This window comes from Notolabrus celidotus, chromosome 19, assembly GCF_009762535.1.
Source record: "Notolabrus celidotus isolate fNotCel1 chromosome 19, fNotCel1.pri, whole genome shotgun sequence".
Taxonomy (NCBI): domain Eukaryota; kingdom Metazoa; phylum Chordata; class Actinopteri; order Labriformes; family Labridae; genus Notolabrus; species Notolabrus celidotus.
The window spans coordinates 8,394,498-8,421,846 of record NC_048290.1 but is presented as its reverse complement, the minus strand read 5'-3'; the positions used below and the strand labels follow the sequence as shown (position 1 = coordinate 8,421,846).

Sequence of the window (27,349 nt, the reverse complement as noted above, 5' to 3'; positions counted from 1 at the left end):
ATCCATCCATCCATCCATCCATCCATCCATCCATCCATCCATCCATCCATCCATCCATCCATCCATCCATCTATCTATCTATCTATCTATCACAGGGCTAACACAGAGAGACAGACAACCATTCACACACATACACACACACACACACACACACACACACACACACACACACACACACACACACACACACACACACACACACACACACACACACACACACACACACACCTACAGGCAATTTAGAGTGATCAATCAACCAGATTAGCATGTTTTTGGGCTGTGGGAGGAAGCCGGAGTACCCGGAGAGAACCCACGCATGCACGGGGAGAACATGCAAACTCCACACAGATCTATCTATCTATCTATCTATCTATCTATCTATCTATCTATCTATCTATCTATCTATCTATCTATCTATCTATCTATCTATCTATCTATCTATCTATCTATCTATCTAGTTATTTGCCTAAAGAACAGGTTTAAAATCAATCTCCTCATTGAGGCCTGGATAAGCCATGGCATCAAATTTGAAATTCCAATATGTCTCTGGTTGGAGCAGTTTTTTAAGACGGTCCCCCCTTCTGAGCGGCAGGTCCACCTGCTCTAAACCCTCCACTTTTAGCAGACTGTTGTTGCTCTGGTGACATTTCTGGAAATAAAGTACAACTCTTGCCCATATTCAAAATATTCCAATGGCTGTGACGTTACAGCTTGCAAGAAACAACTCTCCCTGAAGTGCTCATTGGATGTGACTCAGTGAGTCAGACAGTTTGACTTTCAGGGCCAGCATGTGTTTTATTTGTTGTGGTCAAACTGAGTAAAAGACTTCTTGTAAGGCTGCTGGCAAAATATGGGTTCAGTGGTTGGTGGTTAAATGAGGAAACTTTCCGTCACGATTGAGATTGCTAAACATCACCAACAGTCATTTGTTGAAAATATGATGAAGTGTTAAAACAAACTACTGCACAGTAAAAAAGTATATTAACTTAATGTAGTTGTTGCAGTCAAAGTAGAAGGAATACTTGGACACATTTTGCACCACACAACTTGACATTATGTTGGTTCAATTTGCAAAAAAAAATACTACTTATAAAAAGTCTATATAATATCCTCCATTAATATTTTTTAATCCAAGAACAAGTGCAACATTTGTGGAAGAACAAATCAAACTCACATCCTCCCTTTAATACAAGTTATCACGTTTATTGCAAACACCCTACGCTTCCTGTACACTCCACTACTTGTTGTAATTGTTTACTTGTTGATGCATCATAGCACCTTTAGGCTGGTAGTCAGGCATCAGTCCCCTGTGCCTGCCAGTCCAGCGTGAGGGAGCTACCCGAGCTGGTGTCGTCACAGCAGTCCTCAGCGTCAGAGAAGGACGACATGTAGTGGAGGCCGGTCACTCTGTGGTATCCCCCCTGCAGCATCTGTGGATAAGTGGAGAGCTCCATTGCCCTGCGGCCGCTCCTGCTCACCCTCACAGTCCACATGTCGACCAGCTGGGTGCACATAGCACAGCCCATAGTGTGTGTATATGTGTGTGTGTGTGTGTGTGTGTGTGTGTAAACAGGTCAGAAGACAGTCAATACAGGTGTTAACAGTTCTACAGGCTCAAACAGGTGACAGCACACAGCCTTACAAATCCTGTCATACATTTTGCAAGTGAATACGGAAGCATTAATGTGAATAAACACATACAAGAAATATACAAATATGCATTGATATCTTATATTTTGATCCACATCTAACTCTCTAATAGATTAATTATGTGTTTTAGACTAGATTGAATAAAGTTCTTAGAGTTAATTGCATACTTTATGGGAATTGAAGTTGCAACATACATTATAACACAGTCATTCAAAACAGCTAGCTCAATAACTCACAGCTAAATATATGGGGAGAAAGAAACAAGATAGTTTTGAAGTCTGACTGTGCAGTGTAAAACACATTTAGTAAGAATTGTTTTCTGTGAATGAGTAAAAGTTTTCTTTTTGAAATAAAAGGCTTGAAATAGGAAAATAAAGACAAGCAAGATAGGGAGACACCGTGCAAAAACGAAGCCCGAATCAAGGATCGTAGCTGTTGATCGCGTCCTCTCCTGTTTTTAGCAACCAAGAACCCACAACAGTCTTGCATCCAGCCCTGCCTGTAGGGCCTTGCAGGGTTAAAACGAAGTCACGAAGTATGTCTGCTTCAAGGTGTTCTCCGTCTCCAACAGCTGCCAGACACAGCGTGTAAATATTTACAGCGCCAGCTTTTGCAAAAACACTTAAAAAGGATTCCCAGACAGAGAGAGGCTGAGACAACTCATCTGGTGACTCGCTCCTCTAATGATACTGCAGCAGGTTGATTTTGGGCTTTGGCTTGGTGCAGGATCATCACTGGAGAGCTCACACTGTAGCTCTATTAGATGATTTATTTGTTGTTTAGGATATCCTCTATTCAGCCTGTCGCTGTATAATGAGATCCCTGAGGAAAGAAATGGAGGTTAGCTGTGGGAAGATTAATAGACAGGATGTATTGCTGCTTTTCAAGACAAAACAAAGGAGCAAGCTGCGCAAAGCTTAAAATAAGAGTGCAGACAGAAACAGTACAACAGTTTGAAACTAGATGGGCCAACAGCAGCAATCACACTGCAGCAACTCAAATTATTTCCATCAAGAGAAACAAGCAGCACATTCAGAACTAATGCAAATTTAAAGACACTTAGGAGTCCAAAACAAATTCAGAGACAGAAGCAAATAAAAACTTGCTTCAATAAAGATAAAATTACTGCATTGACAGCTAATGCACTGCAAATAAAACAAACAAAGTAAAGTCAAAAACCGTCGACTGTATATCAAAATGGAAAGTGTGCTTCCATCTCCTCCTATTGCAAAAAATGCAAAGCCAAAATGCGGCTTTAATGGGCGCCGATAGCACTTGTGGAGCTAAAGCATGGGAAGAAGGGAACCAGCTGGTGGAGCCACAGAATTGACGTTACACCACTTCTGCAGACCAAAACAACCGATGAGACGCCAAAGATCTACAGACACAGTTCGCAGAAGGACTTCACTTAACTTATGTTGATTTGAAGCAGAGATTTATCATTATAGAAAGTTCAATGACTCATGTGTCAGTGTTTGTGTCTCTCCTATCTCCCTCTACTCTGCTGATCTGACTGAGAGGGTTGCAGGAGCCTGCATTAGTCAACAGAGCTGTCAAACATGATGTAGGAGTTGTTGTGCGGTCCATGTTTTAACACACAGAACCAAAGAACAACTGTAAAAGAAAAAATACTGTGCATTCAGAAATCAAATCAAAAGTGCTCCAGACTTGTAGGGGGCGCTCAGTGGAACAACTAAGTGTTAATGGGAGAGAAAGGGAGGTGAGGCAGGGTATATTTTATCAGAACACATAATAATAGACACCATCAAAGTGTGTTGTTGTTGTACTCTGCCGTTTTTTGTGGACCTGTGCATGTTGCATGTTGCACTCGAGTAGGAACGCTTGGTTTTGAAAATGTAGCCAATGAGTGCAAAAAACTGCAGTTCCTTGAGTGTCCACTAGAGGCTGGTTGCAAAAGCCAAGGAATTCCCATTAGGTCCCATATTAAAATGCTCAACTTTACAGGAGAAATTTGAACGTTTACAGCCTGGTTGAAGAAACAATGTTTGCTTGCGTAGCTCATTTTATAATTCGTACACACCGTGAGGCGGACATATTTATTTGTAACACATTGTAAGGATAATCTAAAGGCTAGGATTAGGAATAATACATAAACTTGAATAATAGGGGGCACAGCTGAGCTGACTGACAGGCTAGCACCTTGTAGATGTCTGCCAGGGAATCTAGAAGCGCAACCTCTTTGCCTGTTTTACCAAAAGTTAGGTTGAGTTAGCATTTGCAGTATGGGGATTTCCATCATTTGGCCTTGAAACGCCTCTTCTGAAATGAATGGGTGATGTCGCTGAGACTATGATTATGTTTTATATGTTCTACAGTCCCCCCAAAAGGAAATTATTCAATCTGTTGCAGTGTGATTGCCCGTCAGCCACTGTACAAAGTAATGCACACAAGAAATAGAGCCTTAAAAATCTCAAAGTAATACCAATGAAGTAGCTTTAAAGTAATATCCAACCCGAGCTTCAGATGTAGATTTTAAGTTTAGAGAGATCAACAATTTGAGATCCCCCAGATCCTCACAGACCACATCTTCAGTCTGAAGACAAATGATTCAGGCTTTATGCTGTAAAGTGCATTACAGAAAGAAAAATCAATTCAAGGTAAAAATAGAGCTTTACGTGGGTACAACATGATCTCTCTGTATTGTATTTTCAAGGATTTCTGAATCGTTGTTACTAATTTATTACAACTCTTGTAGTAAACATCCATTTTGACCTCCAGCCTAAATATCTAGACACTTACAGACATGCTGGGAGCAGAGTAGGAAAGTGGGTAACCGGTGTACTCTGTAAGGTAAAACAGGGGAACCAGTTGAGTGTTCATAATGTGAAATATTAAAAATGCATCTATAAGCCGAGCAGAGTCCTGTTTACCCTGACAGCTGTAGCAGCAGAAAAGAATCCCATTGAAAACAGTTATTTTAAGCTAACAGTGTAACCCTGCTGCTTCTATGTTATAAATAACTTTGGATACTGTGTCCCTTGTATTCAGATCAACCACAGAGGCGTGAGAGAATCATGCAGCTGACACAGAAATTGCAAAGCATGGTTGGTAATTATTCCACTTCAATCACAACATGCCCTCCTGAATCTATCATCTGACCTTCATCATGCAAGGCTCACTGGTGCACAGAGCGCTGCGAGCAGGAGTGAAAATGACGAGGAAGATTTAAAGGACGACATCTGCTGCTACTTGCCACACCCATCCCATCACAGTTAGTGGACACAGCATAGTTTACTATCCAAACCAGCCTCTTCCTGCTGTCCTGAATTCACATCATATCCAATATCCTGCCCAACTACTACTATGGGATATTTAATAATTCATAAGTCTATCTGGTGTCACATAAAATGAATCTCCTACAGCATTCAAGTAAGTATCCCAGCCTTGATGACACACACATGCAGAAGGAAACATGCCAGTGTTTTGTCATGGGATGTGAATGTATGCTGTTGCTGCATGTGTGTGCATAGAGAAGAGTATGCAGTAAGCTTGTTTTATTTCTGTCTCTTACCTGTGTCAGCTTCCCTGTCTTCATCACATCCTCTCCTCCCCAGCTCTGTTTGTTATCCTCTCGGTCTGCTCTGTCTGGGCTGGATTCAGCTCAGCATACGTATGGGACTCGTGATGACATCACAGCAGCTCAATTGGGAGTAGCTCCCTTTGTCTAAAATTAAAACAGGTAAAGCCTCTATCTGTCCGTCTGTCATACTTACCTTTGTTTTTATTAGACAGCAAAGCCACAAAATCTGAAAAAGGAAGTCATTCGCTCATCTTAAGAATTCCCTCCTACTCAAAGCTTTACTCTGAATTCATTAGGACGGTGTTCAAATGGACACAATCCAAGTCAGTGTGTCAAGGGAAGAACTAATACATGTAAGCATATACTGAGACATCTGGACATACAGTACTTACATATGGGTTGATCTCAAAAGGGAGCCCATGATGAGTCTTATCAAGTCAGATGATTCAGAGAAGAGTCCCAGGAGAGGAGGATAAAATATCCTGATTTTTTCAGTAATACTATAAAATACCATCCTCAGTAAATACAGATCCTCCTTCCAAGGTCATATCCTAGTCATGTCTTAGAAGTAAGATGAGAGTTGATACTAAACTTAAGCCAGAATACTAAATATTGTGCAGAAATCGGCAGCCTGGTAGCTAAGTGCTGTAGAAAAACTGGAACAAGGGGAAAACTACAAACGTGGCGTTCATCTTGGGCACAGCAAAACTGGCTGGTTCCCCATTTTCCTCTCTTTATGCTAAACTACCTTCTTCCTGGCTCTTAAAGGCCTTTTAGCTGAGATGACCTGAAATATGAAACAGTGGGAAAAGACCACCCAAACTCCAATATTCAGTACTTTATATACAATCTTAATGCTGTGCCATCCGGTAAATTAGTTAAGCTGAGTTAAGCTAGATGGTAAAGCCTTGCTTAGCTTTGTAATGGTGAAAACAGGAGGATGGACACCCAGGCTAAGTCCTTAAGTCAATACCTTTTTAGACATACAGTACTTCTTGATTCACCACAGTTCCACATGCAATGCCAGAAAGCAGCTTAGCTTGGCTCATAGACAGAAGGAAGAGGTTAACTGTCTGCCTTGCTGTGCTAATATTATGCAAGCATATTTCAAAATTAGTTTTTGACAAGGCCGTTTTCAGATCTTATGCAAATCTATCTCAAATTTGAATGTATGAAAATGGCACTGATCTCATATCACACAGCAAGAAAATAAACATACTGTCTTGCATATACAAACCCTACAACATACCACACAACATACACAAACCCTGCAACATACCACACAACATACACAAACCCTGCAACATACCACACAACATGCACAAACCCTACAATGTACCATACAACATGCACAAACCCTGCAATGTACCATACAACATGCACAAATCCTGATGACATCACCAGTTGTTTCTAAGTTATATCTTAATTGTCGCCTGCTGAGAGGTACTCACAACCACAAAAAGTAAATGTACTATAGTTTTGCTGAAAACATTGATTCTCATCACGGTTTGAAAGGGTCATGAAGTGTTGCTTTCTTTCATTTTCAGAGCTGGCAGTTTTCTATTTGAGAGTTTCACAGTAAAGAAAACACAAAAGAAACCAAAGACCAGGCAATTTTAATCATCTCACCAGTCATGGGTAATTACATAACTTATACAGACATTAAGACATCCCATTGAACTGAGGTCAACCACGTTATCGAAGCATCCCCACTCTTATGACCACAACAGCCACACACTGTAAAATGTGGGGAAAAAATGAGTTAGTGAGATCCAGCTGTGCTGTCTGCAGGGTGTCATGATATTACTAATGAACTCTGTCCAACCACGGCAATGTTTTCTATTTTCCACTGAAGGATGAAATGAAAATCTCACACGCATAGCTACGTGTTGTAACACAAGCAAACAAACCCACAGGTGGGGATGATTAAGTAATTACCACTCAACACATCTTAACACTGCAATATAATAAGCTGCACTTCCACTGCTTGAACTGTCAGCTGCTTGAACTGCTTTGTGTTTGATACCTTTTAAATATCTCTTTGATGATAGAGCTTAAGATTGCACAAAGATTTGCCTTTTATTCATTGCACTTACTCCCCAAAGACATATCTAAACATAGCACACACATCTCTGTAGTAACGTCAGGTCTTGTAGACACAGACTGGACTTGACAAGAGAAATACTACAAACTTTAACACAAATGAACAAGTCTGTGTCCTCTTTTGTAAAGTTCATGAAATGCTCTTAGGACAACATATACAAAATGGAACATGAATACTCAAGGACATGAAAAGTAAACAATGTAGCCAATGATATTTCATAGTGAGATTTTTTTTGGTTCAATTAAGGGGGATTTTGTGACTAAGCAGTTTGGTGGCATCCATGTAGTCAGTAGAAGACAAATTATAGACCATTCCCAGCTTACTGGATTAACATTTTTTTGGTTTTGACAAAACCATAACAAACTGGGTTGATACTGTTTTGATAAAGCATATCCAATAACCTCAACCTTTAGTCTCCCTCTATCCTCCTGAACATTTCTTCAAAGTAAATATAGCTGATATTCAATCTTTCAGGCTAAGAGCTTTACTTTGATGAACTACCTGTTTAGTACTGAACAGTGAACATGTTAGAAACCTAACTTAGAAAAAGAAGACACCAACAAAAACGTACAAGAATTTAAACCAAGTTAATTCACTAAACTGACTCCTGACTTTAGCTCACAAAGATAGTTAAAAAAAAAGCAAGTCAATAAATGTTACACTAGCAATCCACTGTACACTTTGACATCCGAACTGTCCTGTGATTGGGTAAGAACATTTTCAGGCCCTCCTAATGGTGCATTTCATTAACCTGGGAAGTCAAATGTCAGGGCTAAAACTGACTTTGGATGAGAGATAACCACGTTTGAGTTACATGAGATAGTTTGTGGGCAAAAGCAACATAACATGTCCTTTGATGGAACTTGCATGATACTATTATATAATAGTGGTCTGATTGATTTAATCATACAGAAAAAGAGTGAGTTGCAAATTAATACTATTAAAGAACAGGTTTGTTTTTTTACTGTTGATGCAGGGAGAAGCCATCTTGGGTTTCAAGCTTGGGCTTACTGAACTTGTTAGGATTTTCCAAATAGGACTTCTGACTTAAGGGGGCATTCAGGGAGACGTATTCGATGGGCTTCTCTGAATTTCCGACTTCCCAGATCAAATGGAGCACACCATAATTTGCACATTTTCTCATTTGCATGATTTACTCTCACACTTGAACTGAACAGCATTCGTTAGTGATATGAGCTACACCGGTGTTATTCATACAATGACAAGTCAAAAAAAAGATGCAGTGGAAATAATATTTTCTGGAGTGTTTGGATATTTTGGGGTTTTGAATGTTTTATATTTATGACAGATGATTATTAGAGTAAGACATATTATAAACTGCTCATTTTAGCTTAAAGGGAAGACAAAATCGGAATCAAGTACAAAAGCAAACCCCTAGTTTCATTATTTTGGGATTGGGTGTTTTTAAAATCACATTAAAAACGTTCTCCACAGAATCTTCTACAGAATGATGTAGTTTAATTTGTTGGCTTTGATAAGAAAAAAGAAACCAGTCCCATATTTGTATGCTTAGTTAGACATGAAAGCCGGCAACCAGCTAGCTAATTTTAGCAAACAGACCAGAACCAGGAGGGGAGCAAGATGTAGGTTCTTTTGGACTTTTGTTTTACCACAGATAAACCAAACTGAGTGTTAAGTGAGCCTGAAAGAAGCTAGCTCAGAACTTAAGATCAAGGCTAGCTGTTACCCTGTTTCCAGACGTTCTTCTAAGCTAGGCTAAGTTAACAGTTTCATGGCTGTAGATTCATACATGACAGTACCAACATGAGAGTGGTGTCAATCAAGTCATCTTACTCTTGAGCTAAAGAGACCTGAACTTATTCTGCTGATTTTCACTTCTTGTCTTTAGAAGCACTTTGAATATCCTTTGCATGTATTTCTAAGTTCTGCACTTCTTGCACTATCACATTCTGTTTGAAATCTCTCTGTGTCTGACTTTTCCTGCTTCATCTTACAATGACATATACTATTGGGAAATTTAGAGTTACACAACTGAACAGACCTTTCCAAAGTTGAGTTTGAAGGAAATATTTCTAAAGTCCCTTCATCGCCACACAGATGTTTTCACTTATCCTGCAGGCTCGGCCCTGCGCTTGGGATTACTTTGAGCTGGGAATTTATGAAACAGCACTGAATTTTGCCTTTATAACATCACTACACCTTAAGTAAGGGAGCTCTCATGCATCCCTCAATGTATGTGATCAAGGCAAAATGTGTAAAAACACCTCAGGTGCTTAGTGGATGTGTAGACGCTTGAAGGCACTGTAATTTAAGAAGGGATGACTGTGATGTAGAATCTCTATTTGAATACACTACGGCAACTTGAAATGAAAATCAGTGTAGATTTGAAATGTCAGTCATTTGGTGTTAAAAAATGTCAGCCTTCCCTCTTTTTCTTTCACAAAGTAGCTACTGTTTGGTTTGCAGTCCTTTCTTTTTCTTTACTAACACATGTTGTGACCTTTCAGACAGCTGATGGCTGATCAGTTGTATTTATTGGAGAGATCTTTGTCTCTTGATAACTGGAAAAAAAAAAGTTTAGCACATTTTCACATGTTTTTTTGTCTTATGTCATAAAGCTGTATCATTATAAATATTAAATATTTTTTAGTGTGGTTTTTCACAATTGGTAGTGATGATAATCAGTAAAGCTGATAATTTATTATTATATGCTGAAAAGCACAGCTACACTCAACATGTCTTCCTCCCTTTCCCAACAACACCACAATCCTGAACTGCTTCCAATTCTACAGTAACTTTGACTGTGCAGATCTTTGCAATAATAAAGGGCAAGCATTAGATTTGTCTACAATTCAATAGAGGAGTGCCTGGTTTATTCAGCTTAACCCTGATCGACTTCTCTCGATGATAAGCTGACACTTTCTGTGAAAAGCGCTGTATAGATAAACTTCCTGAAACCTAGGTCAACCTGTTAAAGTAATTGTATACTTCTGTAAAAATCCACACAACAAACTGTTGCTTTGAATTAATGTTTTCAGATTACATTAATTACAGCTAAGACATATCAAACTAATACACTTTGAAGGTGGGCAGCTTCATGTTCATCCCTAAAGTCAATATTTGGAGCTGTTAGATGTTTCTGAAATGTTCTGCTGCAGATCACACTTAATTATCCCTAATCTGTGATCAAACGATGTAAATGAACACAGGAAAAGCACAAGATCAGAAACTGCTTTTCCCCCCATCGGGTCACATCCCTTCACAGAGTTCAGCTGATTTTATTTCTTTCAGGATAATGAAACATTTTGCACATTTACAGAAAATAAAATACAATGAATGACTCAAATAGTAATCATTAATTAGCTTACAGTTGTAACCGGTGTTGTTGTTTTGTCTTGATTTGTGCACTGATTATTACTATTTATTCAATCTTATTTAATGGTGACGTGAAAAATGTATTTAATACTGCCCCCTCTTGGTTTAGAAAGGTACTGCATACTAAGTCGTTTCAGGAAAATCTTTCAAGGAAATAAAAAATTATGCAATTCCACTTTGATATTTCAGAAGAGTTTCCATTGACGGAAAAGTGACGTATTCATTGCCCAAGATCCTATCCAGCGTATTAACAGTTATTGCACCAAATACTGAATGTAATCCTCTTCCTACTAACCTTCCTCAAAGACTTTAAGTAGTCGGTCTTTTTCAAAAATCTAAAAATAACTCCTCTTTTCTTAATGATAGGAATCTATCTATAAGCCTGTTTTTGTTTGTAAATAGTGCTGCACGTGAGCAGCTCTATATTTATATATTTCCCAGAACAGAAATGTTTTCTTGTTTGTTTTTTTAGCAAACAAAGTGGACACATTTTTAATCCATCAAATTTCTCGTAGGGTCCAAAAAAATAAGTTCCAGTTTCATGCACTTTGAATCTTTTTAAATAGTAATGCTGCTGAAAATGGTCTTTTGGAACACATGCATGTTTTATAGTTTGAAATAAACCTGTTGTTGCAGTATGTTCTCATAGCTAAATGTTCTTCAACCAACAAGACTTCCATTCCTGAGGGGTCAGATATAGTGAGTATTTAAGGTTGGAGGTGCAAAGGTACAATTTAAGCATCTGTCACTTGATGTCTAGACGTGTTACTATGTATCTAGTAAACAGGCAAACAACCGAAAGCTTCTGAATGTCTCTTGTTTGTCGCTTCCACTGATGAAGAAAAGTACAGTCCTCAAACCAATCATCATTTTGTGGTTCTGCCTCTGACCTCTGTTGTGTGTCTGCCACAGCCGGTTTAACAGTATATGACACCTAGTCACTACAGCAGCCACTGAAACTACAGAAAACAGCTCCAGAGATGTGACATGACGCCTTGTTTTTTTTTTACACCTTCACATTGAGGATCAGAGTCATCCAATAAATAAACTATGTGATATTTAAATACCCTCTTCCACATGGCGTCAGAATGATTCGCTGCTACATTTACAAAGTGCTCACGGCGAGACTTCTTCACCAAGGTGCAAATTCCTCAGCTTCCTGTGAGGGCAAGAGTGGAAAGGGGGAATCAGAGGACCTGAGAGGGGGGAGAGGAAAGTTGGAAAAATAAGTTGAGAACAAATGGTATCTCAAAGGGCCTAATCTGTCTAAAGTGGATAGATGTTTATTTGCTGCATGTACTGCCTCCATTACTCATGGCTGAATGTGGAGATATCTCTGCTCCCTGTAGAGCAGGAGGAATTTATGAGCTCATGTGGCTGACATTAGCAAAGCCAGTGGAAAATTGGTTGTTCTGGGGTTAGCAACAATCTCCAAATAACTACGGCTTCCAGTAAATTGTTACACCCTGGCTGTGTGCATTTCAAATACCTGTCTGTGTGCAATGCTAAGTGTGCAGGAGGATGTGAATTCTTATCAAGCATTACAGTGATTTACAGTGTTTAAAAAGTAAACTATTTAACCTCCTTTTATTTCAAAGTGCTCTGGTCTCCGCCTCAATCTTTCTCTCTCCATGGAGGCTGTCCGGGTCAGCGGGGGCCACGGTCTGCCTCACTGCAATCTCAGGTCCACCGCCATAGATACCCAACAAGTACTGCCATGTCTCCTCTGAGATTTGTCCGTAGTCTGCACCTGAGAGGAGAAAGATAAACACAAAGGAGGCATTTATTGATTTCCTGTTATTCTCATAAATACCTTTTGCAACATGTTTCTATATGTTATTTATCTCTATCTTTTGTTATGAACTCTGCTATGACCTGCTGGGGACTACAGAGGAAAATTAAACCTATGGCTAACTCTAGCACATTTACATAAATACTACGCTGAAATGTTCATTAAATATGCGCTGTCTCTTTAAATGAATGAAATTAATAAATATGCTGAGCATTTACGATGCATAAAAATGGACGACTCAAACTCTTCCAGTTTTTCAAAAGTGAAGCCAAATTAACCCCATCCCTTCCCAAGAAGGAGACATATTTAGAGCTAGAGTCCACACAGTTGGGATTGAGCACATATTTCACTTGACATTAAATGGCAGAATTCCTAAAGGTTAGAGCAGTCTACAGCCGGACGATCTGGAACGCTTGTCTGTAGAACCATCAATCATGGCGCTATCCAACCTTTTACAGCATCAATGTGACTCATTGAAACTTAACCTCTTCCAAAATATGAACACTTGAATGTAAATTAGCACAATGAGAACAACATGAAGAAGGTCCTAAACTAGTGCAAGTCAGTAAGGGGAGGTACTACATTTTTGGCTTCACTTTTGGGGAGCTGTCATGTCATCCATCTCTTTATACAATCTACAATGCTGAGTTTCACACCTTGCTTGAGTTGTATGTGTCCTCCCTTCATTACACCGATCTTGCTGTTGTCGATGGGGCCAGGGGGCTCTGAGAAGCAAACAATATGATATTTATATATCAAATAAAGAGGTAAAAATGATTTTAATGCAGTTCAGTATTTCTCAGTCTGCAGGGTCACACCATTGTCTTTCCCCTTCACAAAGCTCTCCCACTCTCTGAACCACTGCATGCTGATGCACAGGATCACAGTCGGAGCCTCCTCGGCCTGGAACTCCTTGTTCAGCTGCAGACAAGAGTAAAAAATGCTGATTCAGAACCCAACCAAAAAGCAAAGAGATATATTTACACACAGGTAAAAGCTTTCCAAAAATAAAGAAACAGGCTTCTACCTTGATGAAAGTGTCTATTTCTGTTTTTCGGCGTTTAGCCAGAGCTTCGATCTCCACCTGGCAGATGGCACACATGTACAGGTGGTTCACTGCTGGGCCGCCTCCAAAACTGAAGAGAAAAAACAAACATCACTTATAAGAAGAAGTTAGAAAATGTTCAAAAGTTAGTGATATAATCAAAACTTAACTGAGGTTTGGTTAATAGGTTTTGCCATCATGCTGATCAACTGAGGTTCAAATGTATTGTCTTAAGTTATATAGACTGTATATGTAGTTTTTTAAGAGTTTAGACTGTCAGCAATTTTTCACACATCTGTAGGGATGTTAGATCTAACAAATAATCCCAATCCAAGCCTAACATTTAGAAGATTGGTGTCAAATATGTGTGAAAATTACAAGAGTTCTTGAACCTTCTTGGTTTTGAGCACTTGGTATCTAAATGTTGTAGTGTTCACATGTTCTGTGCACCGTCTCCATTTGAATCACTTAACAGCAACAAAGCCAGCACAGAACATCTTAAATATCACGTCTTGTTCAGCATAGCAAAGTGTGAGACAATAAACAACTGCAGAATCAGGCTAAGGTGCATACTGACCTGTTGTACAGGTACTCCCACACATTCTGGGGAACAATCACCACCAGGTCGTCTATGTAGTGGTATTTATTAGGAGGGATTCCTGTACAGAGAAAATGAGTAAAAGGTTACATTTATGAGCTTCCCTGGGCTGAACTGCCCACCCTTATCCCTGCTGTCCTCTTGAGTAATCGCCTGGGGAGCAATAAAGCTGTGAGTGGAGAGGCACAAACGAGCCAGATATCGTAAAAATTGAACGGAAACACAGAGCTAAGAAGTATTCCATCATGTTATGAAACTATGTGGAGATTATACAACTTTCTTGTTTGCTTTTTGGGAGTTGCCATTGGTTTCTACTTGGACAGACTGCCGTGGGAAATGCTAGCTCGGTGCAAGAGTTGTGATCCATCCAGTAACTAAAGAACTGTGTGTTTTACATGTTGCACCCTCTTAGCTGCTGAATAACCCCCTATAGTAAGGCTTTAGTTGAGCACTTAAGGATGAGGCTAGGCAAACATTAGCGATTAATGGTCCTGAACTGGACCTCTTACTCGATATGAACAGAGTAAGTGGTGCTTTTCATGTTCACAGCTCAATCAAATCAAGTATTTTCTATCTTCTGACAGTGAATGATGAAATTGTGTCAAGTAACTGCACATCACTACTGAAGTGTAGTGTTTTAAAGCTCCTCTACATCTGCAGATCTGCAACTGATTTCAAAAGCAGATAGTTTACTCAAGGGAAAATCTGATAATGTTTTTTCTCTGTGGCAGGAAGATCTCTATATTTGTATTCAAGAATAAGATATCTTTCACCACACACCTCCGTGCTGACAAAGAAACGTGTGGTTGCTAATGGGGCCTGGTTCGGCGAAGGTGTTGAACTTGTTCAGCCACTCTCTGGAGATGTAGAACTGCAGCAGGCTGGGTTCCTTCATGTTGGCTAGAGCGACCACCTTCTGCCTCTCCCTCACCGACTCCTCACTGCTTTTCCTGTAAGAATCCGAGAACATCAACAGTCTTTAACATCATTTTTGAGGGATCTGACACAGGTTTGGTGTCAAATTTCAACCGAGACGCTCACCTGTAAAACAACACATAGGCCTCCGCATTCTGCACCACCGTCTCATGGACCTCTGTTACATACTGATCATCAAACTCATACCACTGACCGTTGATCACATTCTGACAGTAAGCTATATAGTGTCCACCTGCAGCAACATAAGAAGAAAAAAGACATGAGGTCTAAAGTAAAGGGTGATGATCGAAAAGACAAAAACAAGCTCAAGCTTGCTAAACTTCTCTGATATGCCAACCACATAAAAATAAGATCTGAAATGCTGATATGTAGGAAATGAAACTATCACTCACTTCCTGCCGTGCCATGGTGACAGATGACTGAGAGCAGGTCGTAAGTGGTGACCTGGGACGGACTCTCCTTCGCCAGGAAAGGCCGCATGTCGAGGCCCTCCAGTGGGAAGGAAACATGGCTGCTGATCTTGAAGGAATACATGACTTCATGGCGGAAGCGTTTCAGGTGAATGCACAGAATCTGCACGAAACATTAAGGGACAAACTACTTACTTATACTTGTTATCTGCAGCAAGAAGAAGATAAGGAAAGGAAAAAGAAAAAGAAAATGTACCTCTGGAAGTTTAAGCACTTTGCAATATTTGACACCATTTCTCAACCTGTGGGGAAAAAAACAGACAATAAAAACTTGAACATGTCATTTCAACGCTTTGCATTAAAGAGGGAAATTTCCACCTTGATTTATCATCCATACTCACTTTTTACATCTCTCACAGCTGTACATGTTGTCCCCTGGGGTAATAATAAAAGGAAATATAAATCAGCCTCTCGTCTACACTTCTAAAAGCTGGATTACTTCAGAAGATAAGATTGGCGTGGGTTATTTTTTTGTTACCTTTGAGTTCATCCGCAGCAAAAAAAGCTGCAAGGCAGTCCTCCAAGGTAACCATGGGCCCCCAAAACCAAGTGGGGATACACGAGACTACGAACCTGTGCAGAGGCAAAAACACAAAGAGACATAAACATTGCATCTTCATACAGGCCCAAGCATTTTCATCTGTATCCTCAAAGTGATACTCCTTTCATGAGATCATTTGAATAACCTTTAAAGTAATTCTGTCTGATCAGATATGAGCTCCAGGTAATTTCCTGCTCTGCATCCAGAAAGTCTGGCTCGTCACAGATCACAGAGACTGACTGCGAGGGTTTATTGTTTGCTTATAGTCGAGCAGCAGGATGGGACAGATGGTCATTTTAAAGCTTAAAACACAAGGGACAGGAGACCAACACAGACTGTGTGTAGATAAAAGGTGGTTGTTGTCACCATGAAATCATCCTCTGGTATCTGGACTGCAATTTTAAAGACTTTAAATTTTGGCTGGTGCAACTTCTTTTCTTTTTTTGGAGTCAGAAATAACGGTATGGGACAGCTGGACCAACAAAGTGCCCCCGTCCTAAAGCATGCCCTGGCTGGTTGTTTGTTCCACTCCACAAAGAACCAAAATCAGTCTGTATTTAAAACAGATGAGTCATGATTTGCAAATATTCAAAAGTCATTCATTTAAAAAAAAAAAAAACTGAACAGTCCATGTGACTATTTTCTCATCTTCAAAACAGATTTTTTCATTGTTTTTAAAAGGGCCTGGCTGGATAAGAGCATTTTATCACAAACTTCTTCACAATCATATTTTAGCCAAAGGTGCAGTTGCCCCCTGCTGGCCATGAGAGAGGATGCAGATCAAAGGCACCTCCAGTGACTTTACACCCGGAGGCTATGATCACTTCTTTTTACAGTTAACCAAGGGCCGCATTTCAAGCATCTCAGGGGTCTCTGTAGTTTTTATAATCTCACAAATCCATCCATCATATCAACTATGATCCCTTGATTAGAGCATTAGCAACTAACAAGTACTAAATTCAATTCAATTTTGCTTTACTTACTTTACTCTTTGGACACAACTGAACTTTGAAATGTGCACATTTTTGTTTAAACTTGCTGCCTCTCTGCTAGCTTTGACTGAAGTTACACTCTCCAGGAACATGTTTAGGCTACTGTTTTAAGAGAGGACGACACTTTTCAAGAGGGTAAATAAATCTAAGTAGTGCATCTGTGCATTGGCCAGTGAACTCTCCGATACTGCATGTTAGGCACTGCTGGATGCACTGACAATGCTGCTATCAATGAAACAACCACTCTAACAGATGTATCAGCTTTAAGACATGAAAAGTAACACTGCATTTTAGCTTTGCTTATAAATGGGCAGAGAAAAAATGTCACTTTATATTAAAAAGTAGGCAAAAAATAGAGTCTGGCCTGGCAGTATCACAGGGACTAATTGTCAGCTCTTACCCAACAAAGAGAGCATTACCATCTAAAACCACAACTCATGATTTCACTGGAAGTGTTAATTTGATCTCGACCTACATCTAATGTTTCATCAAAATGAAACCTCCTACTAAAAATGTCTCATCAAACTGATCACAGTGACGTCATTGTTTTACTGTGAATTAAGATTCCACTATCGTGTTTGACATTTAGACAAGCTCCACTAACCGCCGTATCGAGTCCATGATGAAAGTGATCCAGCCCTGGGAGTTGTACGTGTCGGGACACACGCCTGTTTTCACTGGAAGGTTCTGATGTATGGATGAGTGGAGCTTGGCTAAGTCCTCTTTACCGGGAATGGGGAGGGACAGGTCTTGGAAGGTTTCCACTGTTGTTGAGACCTGTCACACAGAACACATTCAGCAGAGGAGCTGTAGACTATTAATCTCTACATTTGATTCTAACACATCAGCATACAGAGGATTACAGGTTACATATTACAGGTTACATATTATGAACATATGTAAACAACAAACAAAAGTTTGAAATCCAAAAGCTGTGCAATTCAAAATTTCATGAACACATTTTTTCCTTAAAATCATGTTGTATGCCAAAATAGTCAAACCACACAGTTAATTCAAGAGCCATAAATTCATTAAAGTTTCATTTCTTAAAGTACTGTTTGTTTTTATGTGACTAGTGTTGTTTCAAGCTCAATATATAGCTCCCCCCTGTGTTTGAATCTGGGAAGTGCAGCTCACCCTGTCGCAGGTCAAACACTGGACCAGACTGAGGATGGAGCCATCGAAGATATCAGAGATCACACTGCGATAGTGAGACTGTTTCTTCTTTCGGGTGCTGAGCAGCAGCTGAGCTGGAAGATTAGCAAAAGGATATTATGGGAAAATATTATAAAATGTTAACAGCAGCTCAGAGTCTTGTATGCATTTTATTAATGTATGCATGTTATCAGGTAAACTTCAGGATCAACCCCGGGTTTCAAGCACTTCTTTAAAAAATGTAGGATCATATTTCTGTTGCTTGCTAATTAAATAGAAACATAAAAGAAAACTATCTTGGTGATTTGGTGCTTGACAATTAACATACAAAGAAAAGTAAATACAATATGAAGTGAGTAAAAAACCTAATGTCAAGAAACTTGATTTCAATAAAATAATCAGTAAAAATGTTTAGGAACATTTCATTAAATACGTCCAATATTCATACTTTTTCAAAAACAATGAGGAAGTGTGGACCTGGTGCAGTTCCCAACCTTTTTTGAAGGAGTATGCAGGTCCTGCAGAGCGTAGTGGACTGGATCTAGGTGGACTGGAGGACAGTTTAGGATGCATCTCCTGAAGGGTTCGAACAGGACTGCAGGGTGTGGATTGAAGCTGAGGCTGAGGCTGAGGCTGAGGCTGCGGCTGCGGCTGCGGCTGAGGCTGAGGCTGAGGCTGAGGTTGAGGTTGAGGTTGAGGCTGAGGCTGGGTCATTGACGCTTCATTGTCTGGCTCTGGAATAACAAAAAGAAGATGTATTAAATCAACACTTTACAGACAGAGGATCCACATGGACATGAACTTTCATAATCAGGCTGGTCTCGCACCGGAGGGGTTGTTGCTCTGGGTCTGCTCTTGCTCAGTCTCAGACACCTGGTTGTTCTCTTGGCTTTGGACCTCAGTGGTTGCAGTCTGTGTCACCTCCTCTTCCTCCCCCCTCTCAGGTGCCCCCTCTTCAACAGCTGTATCCACATCAGCGTCCTCATCCATCTCCTGAGAGCCTCCGCGGAGAGGCGATCCGGACACCCTCCGTTCCTTAAGCCTCTCCTTCTCTGAGATCACCCCATTGGTACCAACGCCCACAACCCCTCCCGCCGGCACCCTCACCCCATCACACTCATCCTGCAGGAGCAGCTCACTGTCACCCACTCCTCCACCTTCGCCTCGGTCGCTGCTGGAGCCGGAGTCGCAAGAGAGGAATTCGTCCTCAGAGGGGGAGCGGTCTCCGTCTCGTATCTCCTCGCCGTCACTTCCATCGGAGCTCATGCTGCACTCCGTCAGAGGCTCCTTCAGCTCCTCGTGCAGCTGGTCCATGAGACAGCGCAGGAACTCCTGAGTGTCCTGCAGCAGGAAAAACGCACAACACTTACTCAAGAGGAGGGTGCATGAGTGTGGTTACAAACACAGAGAGAGGAGTTTTACAGAGAAGTACATGGGAAGCAAATAAATGTCTGTAAACCTAAGGAGTGACAGAAAAATGCTTATAATGTCAAACACTGACAAAAAGTGGTACACGGCGAATATCTTATCTAATCATACCCCTTGAACTTATTATTATTTAAACATTTTCAACACACTTACCAATACATGGAATCACAATACAATCTATCAAAACCTCTCAATCAAGCATGCACCGAGCCTGAATCCAACATGACAACATTTTCATACTGAACAGATCATTCAGTTTTATAAAGTATCAAAAAAATACATTTTAAAATCAAATGCTGAATTCGACTTTGTCACTTGTTTGTGCATTCAGAGGGACAGTTCTGCATTCATTAATGCCCCAGATTTCAGCAGGCACTTTTAGTGGTTCTGAATGTTGCCTGCAGGTGTGTGGAGCTATGAGTTTAGTTAATCCTTAACAAAGCAACTAGTGTGAGGGCAGGGGGGGGGGGGGGGGGGGGGGGTCATCATTTCACTTTGCTGCTAAGAGTATGGGAAGAAGATTGATACCCTTCATGCCTCTACCCAAATAAAGAGCTACAATCAGGGTACAGTTAGCCTAGCACAGCATAAAGACTGATGGCAACAGTTAGTCTGCCTGTGTGTAAAGGCCAATATGTTATTTGTTCAATTTGAAAAAAACTTGAGAATAAAAATGTCATGTCATTGCAAGCTGCTTCTTTAATCCTTGAGGCTCCATGCTACAATAAAGGCCACTCAATTACCAATGTCATATTGCTTTAACTACACCACATAACCAGCTTGTGTCTCTGAAATGTTTCTTAATTGTGTGTTTACTTGGTAATATTTTGTTCTCATGTTATCATTTAATATAATATTGGTTGCCCTATAATGTTATTAATTTATATATCATCTCTGCTGGAGGGTTGTATGGAAAAACAGAAGAGTATGTTGTTTTTTAAGAGAGGACAGACGTATAATAGCCTTGATTACCAAAGAAATTGGTTCATAACTTTTTATTATTTAAAATTTGTTTTACCAGGAAAACCACATTGAGATTAAGAATCTCCCTTTTTTTCCCTCTAACTGTGATGTTTTGTGTTTTTGGTTTTTTTGCTTTGTTTTATTTTGCAAAATACCCTAAGTGGCCTATTGCCAAGAGTCTGGGAAGAAGATTGATACCTTACATGCCTGTACCCAAATAAAGAGCTACAGTCAGGGTATAGTTAGCCTAGCATAGCATAAAGACTGGTGGCACGAGTTAGCTTGGTTTTGTGCAAAGGCACATCTGAAGCTCAGAAAGTTACAACTTATAAGTTGTTTGTTTAATTTGTACAAAAACTTGAGCATAAAAACATCATGTCATATCTAGCTGTTTCCCCAGTAATAGAGGGTTAATGCTAAGCTAGATGCTTCTCTGTTGTCTGTGTAGCGTGTTTTGCTTCTAATTTGAGTTTTTTTTGTCTTTATTATGATTTTTTTGTTAGTATTTTGAATTGTATGGGCTTCAGTGTAAAAAAAAATCTAGGTCAAACCTTTAATTAGCATTTACAGGCTTTCTTGGAATACAAATTCACTGTACCTATACAGTAAAAACAAAGGCATCCTATCTGATTTATCGTATTAAAACTCTGTGAGAGGGTTGTTGGCCTAACAGAGGTTCACACTGTAGTTCAAGAGATTACAGAATGGTCACAGTGTCTTTTACCAAAGACACAAGATCATATCTAACGTTTCTTCTTCACACTTTTTACTAGAGACACGAAAAAGGCATGAGTGACTTTGTATCTGGTGATGTGAGAACTATCCCTTAAAACACACATAAGTGAGCAAAGTCAACCATTTAGTAATCACACAAAAATGTAGATGTCTTCAAAGAAAACAAAAGTTACTTTAGGAAATGTGCAAGACACATACACAGATTTTCACAGTTTAAAATCATAAGACAAGGCAGTGTGAAGCTGCGGAGTGATTGCCAGGTGTGCCATGAGTAGTTACCTGCTGGGTGCTTGCCCCTACCTGCTGAGCGTAACCACGAAACATAGGGTTTACGAGTTTGATGCCGTGAGACAGACTGGTAGGGACCACATAGCTGGGCCTTGAAAAGTAGACAGCATAAAAGTTAAATACACTGAAAATGAGGGTTTGGTGTGATTGTACTGCGGGTGTGTGCAGCTGGTCTGAAGTAGTTTTGTGTCCCTTTTATAAAAAGTAATTACCGTTTTTTATGCCAGAGTTCTGAGATGAGTTTTTGGTAGCTCTTACACAAAGCAGGCTTCTTATCGGTTCGGACCAATCCACTGCAGTCCAGGAAGAACTGCGTGAGAGGAGGACTGGCAAAGACAGGGGAAATAATGACTTAAGCAGCACTTTTTATCAGGAGAGAAAGGAATTAAGAAACATTTAAAGAGAAGAAGAAGAAGAAGAAGAAACACATCTCCAGGGACAGACCAAATGCACTGAGAGGAGGTGACCTCACCAGTTCGACAGAGCCTGAAGAGCTGCATTCATGTAGCAGGAGTTTCCAATATTTTTCATTCCTGTAAGTCCTGAAAAGAGAAAACATTTTTTATCATGTGTTCCCACGGAGTGCAATGAGAGTAAAATTAAGCAGTTACGGCATAATTTTAGATCTAGCTGAACAGAGAAGACGCCGCTGAGGGTTAATCGTGAACGCCTGTCTGGATCAAGAGGCCTGCTAGCTATTCTTAGGCATCAAAGCAATTATATCTATTAGAAATGGCGGCTATGACCTAATATTAAAAGTGTGATTTTAATAACCGGAGGAAAAACTTTCGTGGCTGATACGTTAGGCCCTTTGTGATTGATTTTTTTTCTGTGCTAGTAGCTCATTCACTGAACATGTGTCTAGCTTTTGAGGATTTTCAATTAAAAAATAGTATTGTTTAAAGAGAAGAAATGTTTCCTTGTTGTACCTCTGGGTTTAAGTTCATCCTCCTCTGATTCTGAACCCTCTTCTTCCGCAACAGCAATCGGTACAGCTTTTAGGGGGTGACCAACCGGCTTAGGAGCTGCTTCCTGGAAAAACGATGAAAGGAAGACACTGAATAGAAGGCTGAGTAAGAAACACGTTGTATGAATCTGAAACAGCATCACTCGCAGTTGCAGATTTTCTATTTAAATCAAGCAAGGGGAGGCACATACCACTGAGGAGCAAAGTCGTACCTGCTCTGTGGCTTTACAGCAGTGAGGAGCAACAGGGGCTGGCACCAATGCTGGCCTTTGCTCCAAAAACACCTCACGTTCACACACATAGCACCAGATCCTGAAGGTGGTGAGGTTCACAGTCAGGTTGTGCTTCTTCGTCTAATGGGAGGGAAAGAAACTCACAATTATTTAATGACCCTGACTTGCATGTTTTTCTTCTTATCACGGCAAACTGATCGGTAAAGCTGTGGAAGGGATTACCTGTGCATGCAGGGTGCTGTGATCTGAGTAAGACTCTCCACAGCCCACATACGGGCAGTCACTCTACAGAGCAGAAAGAAAGTGTTAAGACTAGAGCCGAGCATCAAATTCTCACACCTATAAGACAAAAAAGATCACAGTATCTACCTGTCTGTATAAATCAATAAAATAATCCATACATCTTATTCTAGAGTGTCAGTCAGAGTAACAAATCACAGCTGTAACTGCACTTCTTCTGTACTCACAGGCCTGTCAGAGTTTTAGAGCTGCAGCATTTATAACAATATTAATGCCACACATCATGAATTATTGAGTGTTCAGCTGGCCCTCTAATCTTAAATGCAGTGTTGGTTGTACTTGCAGGTAGTAACAATGTGCACACGCTACTATCCACCTTTAAGATGCATTTTTATGTATATATTTTTAAAGCTGCTGTGAGGAACTGTTGATTTATATAAATTTTGGCGCCCCATTGTGGACAAAGTGATACCTCTTATCTCTTGTTCTGTACATGCAAAAGTAGTGTTTTCAACAAAAACCTCACCCTGTTGTCTTTTAATTACTAGATTTATCACTCAATGGGATTATTTGCCATGAAAACAGCCGAAAAAGGATGTTTCTAATGCCAAATGTCAATCATGTGGTCTGACACCTACCCCCTCTGAGTGGTTTAAGGCATTACAAATGAAAAAAGAGAAGGTATCAGTGTTATTGTTTATGTTTTTTTTTTGCTTTTGAAGGTCATAAAGTAGCATCAGTGTTGGTTTCAGTCTATTTCTCAGCTGGTGAAAAACTCCTCATAGTGCCTTTAAGTATTTAAGCTTCAACCTTACCTGCAGACAGGCCCACAGGTTTGGCCCTCCTGCTCCACATGATTGACAAGTTCCCTGCAGAAAGATGAGGACAACATGAACACCAACAGAAGAGAATACAATATTACATGCACTAAAATATTTTAGTTAATCTAGCATTAAAGCTGCTGTGAGGAACTTTTGTTTTGTATCGATTCTGGCGTTCCTTGTGGACAAAGTGATACCTCTTATCTCTTGTTATGTACATGCAAAAGTAGTGTTTTCAACAAAAACCTCATCCTGTTGTCTTTTAACAGTCAACTTTATCAGGGGATGTGATTCATTTCCATGAAAACAGTCAAATAAAGGCTGTGTCTGAAGCGAGATGTCAATCATCTGGTCTGACACCTACCCCCTCAGGGCAGTTTCAGCCATTAAAAATGACAACAGAGAAGGTGTCAGTGTTGTTGCTGATGGTCTTGTTTGCTATTGAAGGTCATAAAGAGGCATCAGTATCATTTTCAGTCTGTTTCTCAGCCAGTTCAAAACTCCTCACAGGGCCTTTAATCTAGCATTAAAGCTGCTGTGAGGAACTTTTGTTTTGTATCGATTCTGGCGCTCCCTTGTGGACAAAGTGATACCTCTTATCTCTGGTCCTATACATGCAAAAGTAGTGTTTTCAACAAAAACCTCATCCTGTTGTCTTTTACCAGTCAACTTTATCAGGGGATGTGATTATTTTCCATGAAAACAGTCAAATAAAGGCTTTTTCTGAAGCAAGGTGTCCATTATCTGGTCTGACACCTACCCCCTCATGGTGGTTTCAGGCACTCAAAATGACAACAGAGAAGGTGTCAGTGTTGTTGCTGAATGTCATAAAGAGGCATCAGTATCATTTTCAGTCTGTTTCTCAGTCAGTTCAAAACTCCTCACAGGGCCTTTAACAGTCATCAACCTGGACAGTACATCCCTGAAATTGTGAATAACACTGGCAGTGACAGATGACACCCACCTTGGATTTCTGTAGCAGGTCCTCCTTGGTTACCTCTCCTATGGAGTCCAGGTGAGGACAAATGTCTTGTTCAGCCATAGCTACTCACTGTCTCTACGTTGACGTCTGCTTATTTGACAGGCCAGTGATAAGAAAGCGGTAGTGATTCAGATGTTAAAGCTAAGCTAGCATCGTCTGAACACAAACATGAGATATGCAGCCATAGAAACTGACGCACCTTGTCTCTGAGGCGTACAGCTGTAGGATTGTTCAGGCCATCTTTTTAACAATGACAGCCCATATTTACCTCCATTATCTGACAGCTCTGCAAAAGGAAAGGCCTTCTGTTTACCAACGAGAGCTCAGAGAGATCATCTCCTGGCTGCAGCGATGGCAACATCTGTTATTATGAATAGCTGCTATTTATCAACGCGAGCCGCTGCCACGTTGATATACGCTGTTCTCATTCAACAATCAACAATCCACGCTGGAGGCGGTTAAAGGACCGGGAGAGAGCAAGATATCAAGCAGCCGAGTCAGGGGACGCGATACCCTGGCCCACCATCACCAAACAACTCCGCCCCCTCCCATCCAGAGTCAGCACGGTCCGGCACGGCACGGCGCAGGGCTGCGGGGGGAGGAGCCAACAGAGAGACGTCAGCACGGCCCACGAGCGAGTAACCGTTAGCCTTAAAAAGCTCAGGTATGCAGATATTTACATCACATTTAAATCTTTCATTTTAGAGTCCACTTTTCATTTTATCTGTAGCATAATATGAGTCATTAATACAATCAATAGAAACATTTAGAAAAGCAACGGTTCAGAAGTCTTTTTTACGGAGGTGACGCTGTAGTGTGCGTCGGTGTAATAGACCCCCAAACTAATTTAAGTTCAGGGTTCCGCCTGTTCAAATGTGGGACAGTTTAGTAGTGACTCATTACAATATATATACACGTGGATATTCATATTTATAATAAAATATGAAATTATTCTACTCACTACTCACATAATAATAATACTTTTATTTGTATAGCACTTTTCAATAGTAGTAACAAAGTGCTTCACAAAAACAATAAAAGCAGACAATAGTAGGAGAAAGGCAATAAAAGCAAACTAACAGTAACCTCCTCCCACAGCTCCCTAGTTATCATATCTTTCATATACTCTTCTTTCTGTCCAGTGTATCTCAGTAAAAAGGTAACAGAGTAGATACTTTCATTGCATGTATTACTAATTAATTGGTCTCAACATATTCACATACTACATTACTATAAAGGTGTGTCTTGAGTAGTGAAATAAAATTAGGGACCGACTCTGTTCCACAGTCGGGTTCCCTTTAATTTTCAGTCTAGACCGTGGAACAGCAAGCAGAGCGCTGCCAGGGGATCTCAGACTGCGTCCTGGTTCATGGGAGGATAAAAGCTCAGAAATATATCAAGGGACGAGTCCATGTTGTGCTTTAAATGCGATTAAAAGTATCTCAAAATCAATCCTAAAAATCCACATAAATATGTACCACAAGAATAAAGTCCATATTATTTAAAGTCCTACCATCAAATCATTTTTTTTTGCCTCTTGCCTTATATCATAAACCACATTATTCCCCAGCAATCACCAACTTCACTGTACCTTTGTGTCTCTTCACAGAGTAACAGCAATTAACCAGTGGTGGAAAGTAAGTATTCACATTTACTCATGTTACTGCAATTAAGTAGCTTTTTGTGTAATTTTTAAAATATGTACTTTTTCTTGTACTTTTTTGGGTAGTATTGCACTTCGCTACATTTTATATTGAATCAGTTACTGAATGAAAAAAGTGAAAAGCAAAAAAGATAGAAGCTTGGATGCTGGCTGGCTGGCTGCCTGCTGCCTACAGCCTACAGCCTAGTGATCAGTTGAAGACTGGGGGGGTGAGACCATGCATGCTGAAATAACATCTTACTTAACTGTAACTGCACTTTTACTTGAGTAGAATACTTTAGTACTGTTTCCACCCATGCAAATAACAAAAAAGTTGATTAAGAGTTAAAGTATTAAACAGCAAGCTATATGACATTGAATAGCTAGTCCAGACATCAATTACAGATATCTGTATATAAATTCTTCTAGCGAGAACTAGCATAATATATATCCACTTGGTCATTTCTAATATCAACTACGTCACTCTTAGTGGTAAAAATGACATGGCTTTTGTCATTCATGTGTACTTTCAATTTCAGATTTCCATGTCATCCTTCCTATCCAATAAACATTTATATATTTTATATAATATATTTGAAATCAAATTCTCAAAGAATGGCCCCATTCTTGATATCTTCAAACCCGTTTTGTCATAGTGTTAATTTCGGATTCGAATCCATAGGCTAATGGCATTGAAAGAATCCAACTTTTGTTGTGCTCTGTGCTAGATTTTGAAAATACAGGTGAAAAAACTTCAAAAGGGTGTGGCTACCAGTCATCGCCTACTCAGTATCGCAACATCAGGTGTGTGAAAATCAACGAAATAGAAGAGTGGCGATGAGCCTTTAACTAATGGAAACAAGTAATCA

The 27,349-nt window shown here is 40.0% G+C and overlaps 1 protein-coding gene and 1 long non-coding RNA gene across 5 annotated transcripts; one reads left to right on the top strand and one right to left on the bottom strand.

Moving 5' to 3' along the window:
- Positions 1-4,771: 4,771 nt before the first annotated feature.
- On the top strand, positions 4,772-5,360 carry LOC117831407. Its single transcript, XR_004634992.1, has 2 exons — positions 4,772-5,040; positions 5,226-5,360. It is a non-coding gene; the product is annotated as an uncharacterized LOC117831407 (long non-coding RNA).
- A 1,428-nt stretch (positions 5,361-6,788) lies between these two features.
- Positions 6,789-25,669, bottom strand: usp20 (ubiquitin specific peptidase 20). Of its 4 annotated transcripts, none has more exons than XM_034709387.1 (25): positions 25,038-25,669; positions 24,821-24,925; positions 23,851-23,904; positions 23,018-23,080; positions 22,775-22,915; positions 22,525-22,627; positions 22,068-22,137; positions 21,808-21,921; positions 21,587-21,686; positions 19,009-19,522; positions 18,676-18,915; positions 18,164-18,276; positions 17,631-17,803; positions 15,972-16,066; positions 15,835-15,868; positions 15,690-15,735; positions 15,416-15,596; positions 15,129-15,255; positions 14,868-15,037; positions 14,067-14,148; positions 13,472-13,580; positions 13,263-13,365; positions 13,101-13,169; positions 12,234-12,402; positions 6,789-11,848 (listed from the first exon to the last, which is right to left on the bottom strand). In XM_034709387.1, the coding sequence occupies exons 2-24, from the start codon at positions 24,896-24,898 to the stop codon at positions 12,245-12,247; spliced, it is 2,937 nt and encodes a 978-aa protein (XP_034565278.1). In that variant the 5' UTR covers positions 24,899-24,925; positions 25,038-25,669; the 3' UTR covers positions 6,789-11,848; positions 12,234-12,244. The 4 variants fall into 4 exon arrangements, with proteins under 4 accessions (XP_034565278.1, XP_034565280.1, XP_034565279.1 ...); XM_034709389.1 differs by having other exon boundaries at positions 21,608-21,686; positions 25,038-25,629; XM_034709388.1 differs by having other exon boundaries at positions 24,821-25,630.
- Between the last annotated feature and the right edge of the window lie 1,680 nt (positions 25,670-27,349).

What these genes read in the sequence shown, in the direction of transcription:
- usp20 (XM_034709387.1), bottom strand. Translation starts at nt 24,898, where the DNA reads ATGGCTGAACAAGACATTTGTCCTCACCTGGACTCCATAGGAGAGGTA. An exon ending in ACCTGTGGGCCTGTCTGCAG is followed by an intron (nt 23,081 to 23,850) that starts GTAAGGTTGAAG and finishes TCTGCTCTGTAG; the next exon opens with AGTGACTGCCCGTATGTGGG. An exon ending in GCCTATGTGTTGTTTTACAG is followed by an intron (nt 15,038 to 15,128) that starts GTGAGCGTCTCG and finishes GGATTCTTACAG; the next exon opens with GAAAAGCAGTGAGGAGTCGG.